Below are 12863 nucleotides of genomic sequence, written 5' to 3'. Positions count from 1 at the left end.
ATTGCTACATCTCGAATCAAATCAGAAAGATTTATTTTTCTGTAGATAATTTTCCTAACAAACTACTTTAAGTATTAAATTAATAATAGGCTTTTAAGAAAAAATTATGTATTGCCTGGAAATATCCAAATAGATTTCTTTCACAGATGTAAGATACATCTAAAAAAAATTTTAAGTTATACTCTTTGGAATTTACTGTCCTGACCACTTGGGCCCTTTGTAGAATGGCAGCCAAAATTCAGATCCACCATGGAAGAACTCATCTGTAGTTAAACTGCCCTAACACGACACTGGTGTAACATCTTGTATGAAACATATGAAGGCAACAGTCATGAAAGAAGCTGCAATTCTTGGCTTACCTGTACACTAAAAAAAAAATATCTCAGACTACATCTTGCATAACACCTTAAAGCCTATATTACAGCAGCTACAGCACATCTGGTAACACTGCATTCAGAGGCTGCCAAGCTGCATAAGCCATGCAGGATCTCTTTACTCCAGTATGTTTTATGTGAAATATACCATCAGCCTGAGAGGTGTCTAGGTCTTCTGCAATTAACAGTAACTTGACAAAAGCTCTATTTTAACTAAAAACTGTTTCAGAAGACTCAGCATCAAAACTCTAACGTGAAAATTTATCCAAAAATGAGAAAATGGCCAATGATAAGATTAAACACAAATGGCCTGATTTTACACTTAATTAATTCTTACAACAAAGCAAAACTTATTTCACCAGAACACAGTGTTTCTACTCTTCTTTTTCAGCAGACTGTGCTTCATCTGGACTTAAACCAAAATTGCTGAACTACTTATGATGTAACTTACCAGAGAGATCTGAAGAAGGTCAAGAAAATACTTTATGTGACAAAGATATACGGTATTTTTTCAGTCCCGTGGCAAAACATGCTTTCAGAAAGGCCCAAGATTTTCACAGGTTCTTATCAGGGCACAGAGGGAACTGAAAGCAACTAAAATTCTCCCAGCAACGCAGCTGGCATAAACAAGATCCCAGTAAACACTGGGCTCAACAGAGTCATCTCCTGTGACTCTCCCTGTAGCCTCTGACAGAGAAAAAGGATGCACTGGGAATAGTCTGTGGCTGTCATGGAGGCAGAAGGGGCCAGTTTCAGCAACTACTAGAAGTTCCTCCTGGTCACACCAAAGCTGACGTTGGAAAGAGGAAACAGTCCTTATTCCTCCCCACAGTGACAGTGCTGTTTAAAAACCACGTTAAAAACTAATTCACTGCACAGGGAATACATATCCGCTTCACAACCAAATCCATTTTTCTGAAACAACATGCAAATCAAGTCAAAGTCAGTGCTGGGACTGAACCTGGGCCACTGATATATTGCACAGTGACGGCACTAAATAAACACTTGAGAAAAGTAGCATTACCTATTTTTGCATTAAGGCTAAATGTTAAGGAATACTGCACTGAAACAGTCTGGAGTTAACTAAGCTGCTTAGCATTAGTAGCTAAATTTGCTGAAGCCCTAGGCTGCAAGCTTTCACCCAGATACATTGAACTTTTACCTAATTCTGTGAAAGAGGTCCTCAAGAGCTGGTTCAAGCTGGAAGATAAGGAAACAAGGAAGGCTGCTAGAAGTATCAGTAGAAGCTGAAACCTTAGAGATAGGGAAAGAAACAGCCCACCTAGAAACAATGAAGTGACCCAATGAAGAACAAGAAGACACCAGACTCTAATATTATTACTGGTCCAAACTGTCATGAGGGATGGAAAACTTAAATTGCAAGGTCATAACTGCCCAGGAATTTCTTTCTTCAGGGTCCCTCTGTGGAGGCACCCAGCTTGAGCTGTTTCTACTGCTGTACCACTCAAATTACCTTACTGGACTTAAAGCCTGAGGCTTTGCTAGGGCATACCCAGGGTGGAGAAGATTCTTTTAACACAAAGTATTTTTTTTATGCTTTTCAAAAGCTATTCAGGATGAGAAGGAATTGCCAAAATTCTGTCTGAATCCCCTAGCTGCCCTCTATTCTCCATCTCATGAACTGTAAGTAAAGGCAACTGCAGACACTAAAAATGAAACTCTCACCCAATCTGTTCAGAAATACACAGCTGGAAAAATGCAACACCCCTTCTATAAAGCAGAAGCAAGCAACAGCAGTGAAACCATTTGAAACCATTACAAGGACAATTTTTAACAGTCCTAAAAATAGAATAAGTACAAAAATACAATCAATGCTGGACCGTGCTCAGTGACTTCTGTGATACACTCAGTTTCATGGGAAACCTGATCAACTATTGCTCAAGAAAGAAAAACAGCATATGGCCTACCTGCATGACAGTCTGATTTGGTGCTCAGCATCACAGTTCTCAATAAACCCATGCACTACATATGTGGCAACTATGTTGAAAAAATGATATAGCTAAACCTGCAAATATTTGCATTAAGTTATCCTATTTGCAACCTGTCTCTCATCATTCATAACTTAAAAGTCAGGGCGGGATTAATGACATTCTCTCCTTCCATTCAATTGTTACCAATTATGATATAAAATATGACATTCTAAAAAAGCTTCTCATTTTTAAGGCCACTGCCAAGTTTCATACTAGATTTTCTCTAAGAAACAGTCAGTACAAATACAGAATTTTATCATGCTTCAAGAAAACTAGTCATGTGTCTACCTGTATTAAAAACTGTACCTGACTGAAGACACAAATTAGCAGGCAGCCAGCCATTCATAAAGAAATGGTTCAACATTAACATGGTCATAGCATTAATTAATTCTTAATGACATAATGCTGCTTATAACTTTTTCCATGACCAAGTTTTCATGGTGTTATGCAGTGGACAGGCATGTAATTTAAGGAGGAGTTGAATACTGTAAAGAGATGAAGCCCTCTATTTACCCACCGGCCAGGAAGAAATCACAGAGCTTCATACACTCTTGAGATGGAGCGATCTCTCCAGTGGCAAGTTACAACCATCACACTATGTTACCACGGTGCATTTCCTGCACGAGGAATTACAAATGTCACATATTTTATGTGCCTTAGATGTAATTATAGCACTCAAGTTCTAACAAAATAGTATAAGGTTTGCCAGTATTTCCATTACAGTTTTTTATTTCCAAGTTTGTTTGGAACAGTTTTTTAAAAATGCAGCTTGCCAAACTGATACCTGGTATAACAAACTAGAGTGAAAATCTGCTTGTTGGTTTTCAGTGTGAAATTTTAGGTTTTTGAAACTACTCCTTAGATGTTATTTCAGGATACTCAGTAGGCCATTTTCCACACTATTTAAAAAGAATCAAAATTTTTTTTCAGAAAAAAATTGCTGTTAAGCAGGGAATCTCTAATCCATTTCTGAAAACACAATGACATACAAATTTCCTTTGTATATAGAGCTTCTTCTTGAACTAAAGATATTTTTTAAAATCCAAGTGTAATCTTAGTTCAATATGCAAAAAAAACCCCAAACAAATGTCTGAAAAGTGGCCTTGTCTACAGAGGTCTCAGCCTACTTGCCCTTCGTTATTTATGAAATTCCTTAATTATGCAATCATATGATAAAACAGTAAATTTGAAGGAAATTAAACCAAATAATTTGAAACTGACAAAAATTCTCATTTATTTTTTGACTGAAGTTTGCATACTGAAGGAGATAAATAGATTGTTTTCTATGTCCACATTTCACATGCAGTTTCAGTATTTATGACTTGATTTAGACATTATAGCTGTTGAGCATCCAAGCTTCAGTAAACATACATCAAGACAAGACATCACTTAATATCACTTTAAGTAGGTTTTGTGCTCTTTTTCTCATGGGTATAGACAGAAAATATAAAGGCTGATTTAAATTCATCACCCTACTGTAAATTCAACATAGTGCATAAGTAAAACAGGTAACTTCAAATACTGTTGTGGATTTAGATGACAATTCAAAAAATGAGCCAAAACCTTTCACATCCAAAATGGTCAAGCTAACAAGCAAATGACCAGAAATTCTGTTACATTAATTTTTTTAACAATGCATAATGCAGCCAAGTTTCTCTATAGTTCACGTTGAATTTCCTACTTACACTCCTAACATAGGGGCCACCACAATGAAGTAAGGTAAACAAACTACATATTGGTTGCACTGGTCTCTTGTTTGTCCCCAGCTGTAAAGCAATACTGTTCTATAAAGATTTTCTGTTCCATTTACACTTAATTGTAAACAGCAAGGACTCCCCAATATATTATTCATTTCACAGGCTCATATACCAACTGTTGTGATATCATCTGTCACTCACCTCAGCCACCTGCTGAGTCTCCACTACCTGCTGAGCCAGCACCTCCATATTGGTTGCCATGGTGAAACAAGATCATTAGAGAACCTGTTTGAAAAGATGCCAGCAACTTCCATCAGGCACAAAAGTAAGGTTTTTGTTCTTCTTATTAAAGAAAGCTCTGATATGACTTTTTGACAGTTTACTATAACGTTTGACATATCTGACAAATAAGAAAATATGCCATGGAAGCATGTGTGTATATGCACATATATATACACGTATGTACAGAACATGCACAATGGAACCATAACGTTTAAAAAGCTGATACACACAGTTATTATTTTACTTCATAAAGCCTCTAATATACTATTTTTACTCTATTGCTTAAGCTGCAAAGTAGAGAAATTAGAAAGTTTGAGTGTCAACTAGTCAACTACTGATGCAGTTTGTGGATTTCACCGATCTCTAAGGTCCTTTCCTCAACTCAAAAGAGAAACCTTATAGTTAAACCGCTTCTAAACTACATGCTGAAAAAGGAAACAGCAATCTAAGAATGCCGTTTTGAGCAAATTTTTTATTGAGCTATTCTGTCAAACTGCCATGTTCATGCATATTCTTATGGTAATCTTGCACAAAAATGGAAATTAAAAGTCACATCTAAAATGTATTTTCTATTATCCAAACTTTTTTTTAAATTATAATGCAATAGTATTATCACTCTGAGGAGAAAACACTGCTAGCGTTTTACCCTATTGTGAGATTCTGTATCTCCAACTTTATGCTCTTCAGGGTTTGGGGGGGGGGGGGGGGGGGGGGGGAGACAAAGAGGAAAAAGGAAGGAATAAGGAAAAAAAGACACTTCCAATACATTTTTAACAATCATTATTAAGGCTGTGTTTCTCCAACGGTAAATTTAATTAAGATTTCAAATTAATGCATTCAGGTTTTAATCATGACTTGCTCATTATAGAGCCAGAGTTCAGATGCTGACCCAGGTATAGGTAATGAAAAGGCATTCCTGAATGTTGGCCCATTTAAAAGTTTTATTGAAAACCTTCTGTTGGTACTTGTAAAGCAATCATTTCACATAAAACTAAAAAAAAATACTATGAACAGTAGCAAAACACATAACAGAAAAATGCATGCATATCTCTAGCATCCACCCCTTCCTCCCCCCTTCAAATGTAACTTCTACAAAGGTAATGTTGAAAATGTAAAAATTTGTTGTTAAAAATATTAAATCACATTGTGGTAAATTAAACCTGAATAATATGTTGTATATGTCAATGGAAGACTATTCATAACGATGCATAATCAAAGTTGAGACATTCCCTATGGAAATCATATTTATGCTACTTTCTCATACAGAATGTCATTTTTCTTCAAGTGCTTAACTTGCACAGTAAGGTCATGAACCATTTCCACCTGACCCATTTAATATTGCAGCTTGTGGATATTTCTCAATTGTTCAGTAATTCCTTTTCAGTGTTCTCATCTTATTTTAAAGTTATTTTTTATGTTCAGCAAGGAAGGTAACTATATAACATGCTGTTCTGGTGCTTTAAGATGAAGGAAACCCTGAACATGAGATATTTTGTTCATAGGATTACTTTTCTGAGACCCAATGAAGTCTTTACTGTGGTAAGGCTCTGACAGTTTTGCTGTTGATGTTGTTATCCACCAAGGGGTTTTGTACTTTTGACCTTCCCAAAAGAGTAATAAACTCAGGCTATCTGATCAAATCCAACTGGAAGCCCAGAAACCATACACAGCCAGGCCAAGTAAGCTCATTAATGATGTTGACTCCCAGAGCATGACACAAAGCAAAATCAGCTTCCTATCAAAACCCTGGAGCAGCAGAGTTCATGAGAAAAAAAACACTACCACAAACCAAAGCAAACCATCAAAAAAAAGGCAGAACTTGCACCAGGAAAATATTTTCAGTCTAATAGGGTGGCATCCAGCTCCATACGTGTAGATCAGGGGTCCTCAAACTACGGCCCGCAAGCCAGATACAGCCCCCCAGGGTCCCCCCCCCCCCCCGCTGGGGGTTGGAGGGGGAAACCAAGCAGCCGCAGATGACTCCCTGCCACTTCATCCGCGCGCCAGCCCCCCGTTTAAAAAGTTTGAGGACCCCGGTGTAGATGCACAGCTGTCATATTACAGCATAAAATGATTCATTTCTCCTGAAGTTGCAGTGAAATTTCTGAGAAGATATTCTATGGGTACTGCCCTACTACGTTGCCACAGCAAAAGACTGTATTCAGCTTATTGACATTCGTTCCTTTCTCTTAAGGAAACGGGTTCTTAACAAATACGACGTGCCTGACTCAGCTACATGGCGAAGCAGGTCAGCACGCTTCAGCTTAGCTGGAGTCTGGAGAAGGAGGTGGGAAGAGACGAGGCTCACAGGTTAGGCTCTGCTGGGAACCTCTGTTACACTGTTACTGGCAGGAAGCCGCCAGGAAACCTTGCGACAACTGATACAACAGAAAAATCATGAGGCCGGTGCCCTGCCCGGGAGCGGCTCCAACACCTCATACCACCTGAACCCCTCGCCGAAGCAGACGGCGGCCTCCTTCCCGCCGCGCTCACCGCCTGCCCCCATTGGCTGCAGTGCGCTCGCAACTCGCCGAGGCACAGGGGCCCGCGCGCAAGCCTCTACTGAAAAGCCTTCATGCGGCTACTGCCCCGCGCGCCATGGAGCCACGCCCCTCCCTCCTGTTCCAACCAATGACCTCACTGAACACGTAGCATTCCCACACGCGTCAGCGATTGGTTGAGGGAACCGCCTTGTAAGCCCCGTGACCCCGCCTCTCGAGTAAGAGGGAAAACATCCGAGGGACGCGACCAAGCATAAGATGGCGGCACTGGCTGGCGGCCAAGTCCCAGGCGGGGCTGCTGCTGCCGCCATTAGGCCCCCTCCTCCTCCTCCTCCTTTCCCCCCCCCCCCACACCCCGTATATCCTTATGTCAGGTTATGAGAGGCCCGGGCATGGTAGTAGGGAAGAGGCCGGTAAGATGGCGGCGGTCTCAGCCCCGTATGCAAAGTACCCACCGCCCCCTCCCCTCCGCCCTCCCGGTGGCAAAGGTAAAAGGGTCGGGTTCAAGCCGCCGCCTCCGCCCGCTCAGACTCCATCTTCTCGCTCTGTGTCCGTGTCCCGAGCTCGTCATTGCCGCGACCATCGCCCCTACCACCCCCCCGGACAGCAGACTGCTCTCACCGAGACCGGACCGGCTCCGACCTCAGGCGGCCCACATTCCGGCCCAGCAGCTCCGCAACGGGACTCCCGCACCGGATCGACCCAGCACCTCACAATGGTTCTCTCCCTCTCCTCCCCCCTCCCCCCGGAGCTGTAGGCCTGCCTGCTGCACAGCCGGTTCTCGCTTACCAGCAAAATACCGGAACCTTAAAATCCCCCCTCCCCTTAAACCAAGCGTTACCCCTCCCCTCCGCCTTTCGCAGGGGTGTCCCGAACCGGGGCCCGATGCCACCTCCCCGCACCCCCTCCTTTCTGCTCCCAACGAAAGAAACCCAACCGGGCCGCCTCAATTTTAAAAAACGATTTTTACCTCAGGAATTGGCGCCAAACGTGCCCTGGCGGTGGCCCTGACCCGGGCCCAGGCGGGCCGGTGTTGGGTGGTGGTGCCCAGCGGCGGCCCTCCCTCCCCCCGTGAGGGCGGCAGCGGTGAGGGGGCTAACGGGGTCCGCGGGGGGGGGGGGGGGGGGGCGGGTCTGTATTATGGGGCCGCGCGGGGGGATGGGGGTGGTGTTTTGTTTTGTGTGCCGTGCCCCTGTGAAAGGTCAGAGTTCGTGACCCCGCCCGCCGCTGCCGCCGCCCGCGAGCGTTTCCCCTCTTCCTCTTCCCAGCACCAGGCCGGCCGCGGCCCCCTTCATCCCCCTCGCGGGGCGGGGCTGGGGACGGCGGCGGGGAGGGGCTACCTGAGCCTCTCCGAGCCTTCGCGCCAACGCTCCGCCGGGCAGCGCGCGCGGCGGGCCCGCTCCGCCTGTGGCGGGGCAGTTGTCCCCGTCCCCGTTCCCGCGCGGGGGGTGGCGCTGGGTCCGGAGGCCCGTGCTGGGCGCTCGTGGTGCCCCGGCGGGAGGGGGCGTTGGGCGGGCACCTGCGGTGGGAGGATCCCAGCCCTTGCACGGGCTCGGTCTTCTGAGGGCGTGAGAGGAAGGGAGCCCCTGCTTGCGGGCTGTCCGTCGAGACCCTGGCTTGTGAAGCTCCCCGGTGCCCTGCAGCCGGAGTTAGCGGGTTGAAGGGGATTATACCGCACGCAGGCGGGCGGTGCCGTTCCGTGTATGTCTCTCCTTGCCACAGATGCAGAGTCAAAAGTAGCCTTACAGTTGATGCTGGCTTTCGCAGAGGCCTCCACCGCCTGGCTGTCCTGAGTTTTCCTTTAATTTTGTAACGTCGGTGTCATCAGTGAGGGCTCTCCTGGTTAAGCTGCCTGTAAGTGAGGCTGCTTTGCCTCTGAATGTGCGATTGTAGGTATGAGCCAGGTTTGGGTGCAGCTGAGGTGGGCTGAGAGCTTGCCACTTTTCAGTGCTTGCCGTCTTTCTGAGGCTATTGGATGTTGACCTGTGACCCTGGCTCACTGTCAAAACTGTGTGTTGCTATTTTTTAACCTATCCCTATTAAAATGATCTTAAGTACGTGTAGTGAGTTTGCCTTTAGTAATTTGATGTGACAGAAGCTGAAGGAGCGGTCAGATGAACAGTAAAACTGGAAGACAGGATGCAATAGTGACTCCTGAAAGGAAACGTATGGAAAAGATGGCAGCTGACAGTCACCGCTCCTGGAGTTGTTTGGTTTTGGGGGGTTTGTTTGGGTTTTGGTGTTTTTGTTTGTTGTCAGAACTGGCAGTGTGGGGCGAGGATGTGAGAAATGTAGAGAAATTATGCGAAAAACCTATGAATTATGGCCTTACTCTCACAAAACAAGAGTTACTAATGCACATGATGTACAGATGTGTTTGCAATACATAAATAAAATGTTTGAAAACATGTCTTGGGTATTTGTTCATTACTGTAATGTTAAATGTATGAAGAATTTTCAAATTCTTAAACTATGGACCTCTTCAAAAGCAGATTTATTTTTTTACTTCATAAAACATACTATTAAAGTGTAAATACATTTTTTGAATACAGATATGTGTAAGGATTTTCAGTATTCTCATAACAGCCTTGGTGTAGAAGTAGGTTAGGTATTAGGGTAGGAATGTGTTTCCCTTATCTAAATTGAGGATAATGACTTGTGGAGCAGCATCTATGAGTACAGCATGTTTTTTAAATTGACGATTTGGGGAAAAAAGCCCACCTTTTAAAAAGTGCAATAGACTAAGATAATAAATTGCTGTTAGTCAGGCTTTAAACTGTGAGATGTGTATCTGTTTGGTCATGGTTGTAAGCAAATATAAACTGAATTGTTAGTTTTGTCCTTTTATTTGCTATCCTCAAATGTTTTCATCGGAACCTTAATTTTTTAATTATGTTTTTCACAACAGCTGTGTTCATGGTTAGGTAAAAAATAATTTCAGTCTTGAGGTCAGAGAATTCTCTGACAAGACCTAGTACTTCTTGCCAACAGTTTATGTTCAGTTCTGCATTCTTCAGTGATGGACTGTCACCTGCTGAATAAATGAAAGGAGAATCCCACCATGAACAAAGATGCTTTTGGGTTTTAGAGTCATCCTTATGAGCAGGAACATCAGAATGTGTAGGAGGGGAAGGAAGTAGACTAGGATGCTTTCAGTTACATTTTTGCTTTCTATAGTAATGATTATTTTGAGCTCTTCAGGGAAATAGTGCTATTTTTCCTTGATAATAAAATACATTTAAAATTCATTTGCTTCTGCTCACTAGCAAATTCTCTTGCCCATACCTCTGAAAAGGGAAGTCCAGCATTTTGGTAGCTTTGGACTGCTACTTGTCTACTTTTCTGATTCCTGGCTGTTGGTATTTGGAGTGGATTGAAATGCTGATCTTTTCAGTTGATGTATAGATGAGAGCCAGGACTTTTCAAGGACTCCCAATAACAGGTGTTTGTGTTTTGGCATTTGTTCGCTTTTCTGCAGTAGTTGTTCTATACTTGCTTACCAGGTAAGTCGCTTTCCTACAAGTCGTCTTGACCCTTTTCACTACTCCATGTTTAGAAGCGTGCAAGAGTGTGCTTGGGGGGTGTGGTGTTTTCTTCTTTTAATTGGCTTGAGCAAAGGTGCGTTAGGTATCATGATAAAGATTTCTCAGTGGTCTTAGTGCATGAGAGAATTTACCAATTGGCTTAGAACCCATACATTAGAGGGATTGGCACTTAGGGACATGGTTTAGTGTTAGACTTGGCAGTGCTAGGAAATGGTTGGACTCAATGACCGTAAAGGACTTTTCCAATCTAAACAATTCTGTGATTCTATAGTGCAGCTTATTTACTGGTTTGCTCACCTCCATCTGTTCTTACATCTAGTCTTACAGTCATGTTGTGTAGGGGAATGATTGACACTGATAATATGTAGCTGTGGCCTTGCTTTGACAATGTGCAGCAGTGAGCCTACAGCAAAGTGGTTAAATAGCTCTGAGGAGTGTGAGAAAAAAAACGTGGATGAAGCAGAGACAAGGAGTGTGGTTTGGCCTCTGGAGGATGGAGAAACAGCATGGACAGTAGAGTTTGACCAACAGTAAAGCTTTTTGTTGCTTGCTAGTTTATTTGTGTTGTGTTATTTCCTGACTGCTGTAACTCAAATTGCAACAATGTTGTAACCTGTTTTGACATAAGTTGTCTTTCTTTTGGTTTTACCTGTTTAAAACATGTGATTCTGCATGCAGGGGCTGGTAGGCATTGCAGCAGCAATAACCTTGTGTACCTTGTGCCCTTCTGCTGTATGATAGTCAGGAGGCCTAGCTAGGAAGGTGTTTTCTCTTGCACGAGTAATTACTGTTATTTCTTGGGCTTTGGAAGTGTTCTGCCCCTAGTGTTGTGTTTGAGAGCGTACCTCTGACTTGTCACTAGGCTTTTTTTATATGGACAGAATTCTTGTTGAAGTAAGTTTGAGATTTGTCCAAGGAAAGACTGAAAAAATGAACATGTATGTTTGAAGCCCCTACCAGTCCTGTCAAAAGAGTTATGTAAACCTGCAACAACTGAAGATCTGCAGTGGATTCCTTTCAATAGGTATTAATAATCTTTGGTATCTGAAGGGAAAATGAAAACACTTATTTCTGTAAACTGATATTTTTGTTTCTGAAGGATTTTCTTTATGTACAGCATATGTTGGCAACCAAATGAGTATGTACTTATGAAAGACTTGCTGTGGCATAATGGAGTAGGAGAACAGAAAAGATGAGCAATCATTGGGATGCTGTTCCCATAAAGCAGGTGTGTGCTGATGGTAATTTCCAAGCATGTTATTTCTTCACCCTGTTGGATGCATACCTGAATGTACAGCCTGCTTCAGCAGGGCTCCCTCTTCTAGAGTTTTGTGCATTGTGAGAATCTTGCTATGGGAAGACATTGCACTGAAGGTTTCTTGCTTTAGAGCCTAACTGATCCAGTGGTCAAGAGAAAGGGTGGTTTTGTCTGTTTACATCATTTTGTGCTTTTAAGCATACACATTTTATTTCTTTGTTAAAGCCCAAAGTCAGAGATACTTTGAGAAGTAGGATATTGCACTTGGACCAGTGGTCTAGTCTGTTAAAGCAAAATTCTCTATTGTTTTGAATGTTGCCAGTAACTCAATCAGTTACTGACGTTGCTGGAAGGCAACATACACTTTTTCCTCTGTCAGAGTGGCACTAGAAATAAAAATGCAGTAATGAAAATTGTATATCCTATGAAGTAAAGCTTGGAGATACCTTATTGAATGTTTGCACAGTGGTTTGAAAACAAACCAAGTAAGATTGCTTAGCATTATCTTACAAACATGTTTCAGGTATATACATTGATCTGAGGGGGGGCGGGGAAGTGACCATAAGTGAAAACTACATGCTTTCATAGTATGATTTTATGGAAATAAAAATACGGTATCTTGTAACTTCTGAGCGTGATTTAGTTTCTTGTGTTTAAAAACAGTGAACAAATCCTGAGTTCTGTTGTGCAGTGTTGTACAAATCTCTCGGTAACTGCTTGAAATTTTGCAAATGTTAAATTTGCAGCTCGCAGTAATTGGTTGTGATAGTGACAGACTGTTATTTTTATTGTTGTTATATTTTGGGATGCCTCTAAAAGTAGTTGGCACAAACATAACTGCCTGCACTCTAGTGAGACAAATCAGACTTGCCTGTGGGCTTATTTAAAGTTAGCTAATTTAACTAATAGTGGACGAACACTGTAAATCCAAAATTCAATGTGATACACCAAATTAAAGATAACAAATGGTTACCTGCTTAGTGTCTATTCCAGTTCTGTCCATCGTCTTTCATTTCCTCTTCACAAATTTCTCTTGTTCCACTTACTAACAAACCTCTGACTGACACTGATAGAATAGAAGATGCTAAGTGCCACACATGAATTGCTGCTTTCCCCCTTTCTGCTTCCTGCTTGGCAAGTCGAGGAAAGGTTTAGAGGACAGGAGAAATTGTCTCCTTGTTTCTGCCACCAAGAGGCGGCCTTGGAGCAGTTCTG

At 42.5% G+C, this 12863-nt stretch overlaps 1 protein-coding gene across 6 annotated transcripts in view; it reads right to left on the bottom strand.

The window, feature by feature from the left end:
* Positions 1-12613, bottom strand: part of NR2C2 (nuclear receptor subfamily 2 group C member 2) — a 48759-nt gene extending 36146 nt beyond the window's left edge. For 2 of the 6 annotated variants that reach the window (XM_040589858.1, XM_040589857.1), the window contains exons 1-3: positions 7816-7834; positions 4264-4347; positions 2883-2982 (exon numbers count right to left, since the gene is read on the bottom strand). Coding sequence is in view for 3 of the 6 variants with exons in the window: in XM_040589855.1 (XP_040445789.1) it covers positions 4264-4323 (60 nt within the window). In the remaining 3 variants the exon portion in view is untranslated. Of the gene's footprint in view, positions 1-2882; positions 2983-4263; positions 4348-7466 lie in introns of all 6 variants that reach the window. The other 4 variants (XM_040589855.1, XM_040589859.1, XM_040589856.1 and 1 more) reach the window with 3 other exon arrangements.
* Between the last annotated feature and the right edge of the window lie 250 nt (positions 12614-12863).

This window comes from Falco naumanni, chromosome 4, assembly GCF_017639655.2.
Source record: "Falco naumanni isolate bFalNau1 chromosome 4, bFalNau1.pat, whole genome shotgun sequence".
Lineage (NCBI taxonomy): Eukaryota > Metazoa > Chordata > Aves > Falconiformes > Falconidae > Falco > Falco naumanni.
The sequence above is the reverse complement of the archived record's forward strand: the minus strand, read 5'-3'. Positions and strand labels throughout refer to the sequence as shown.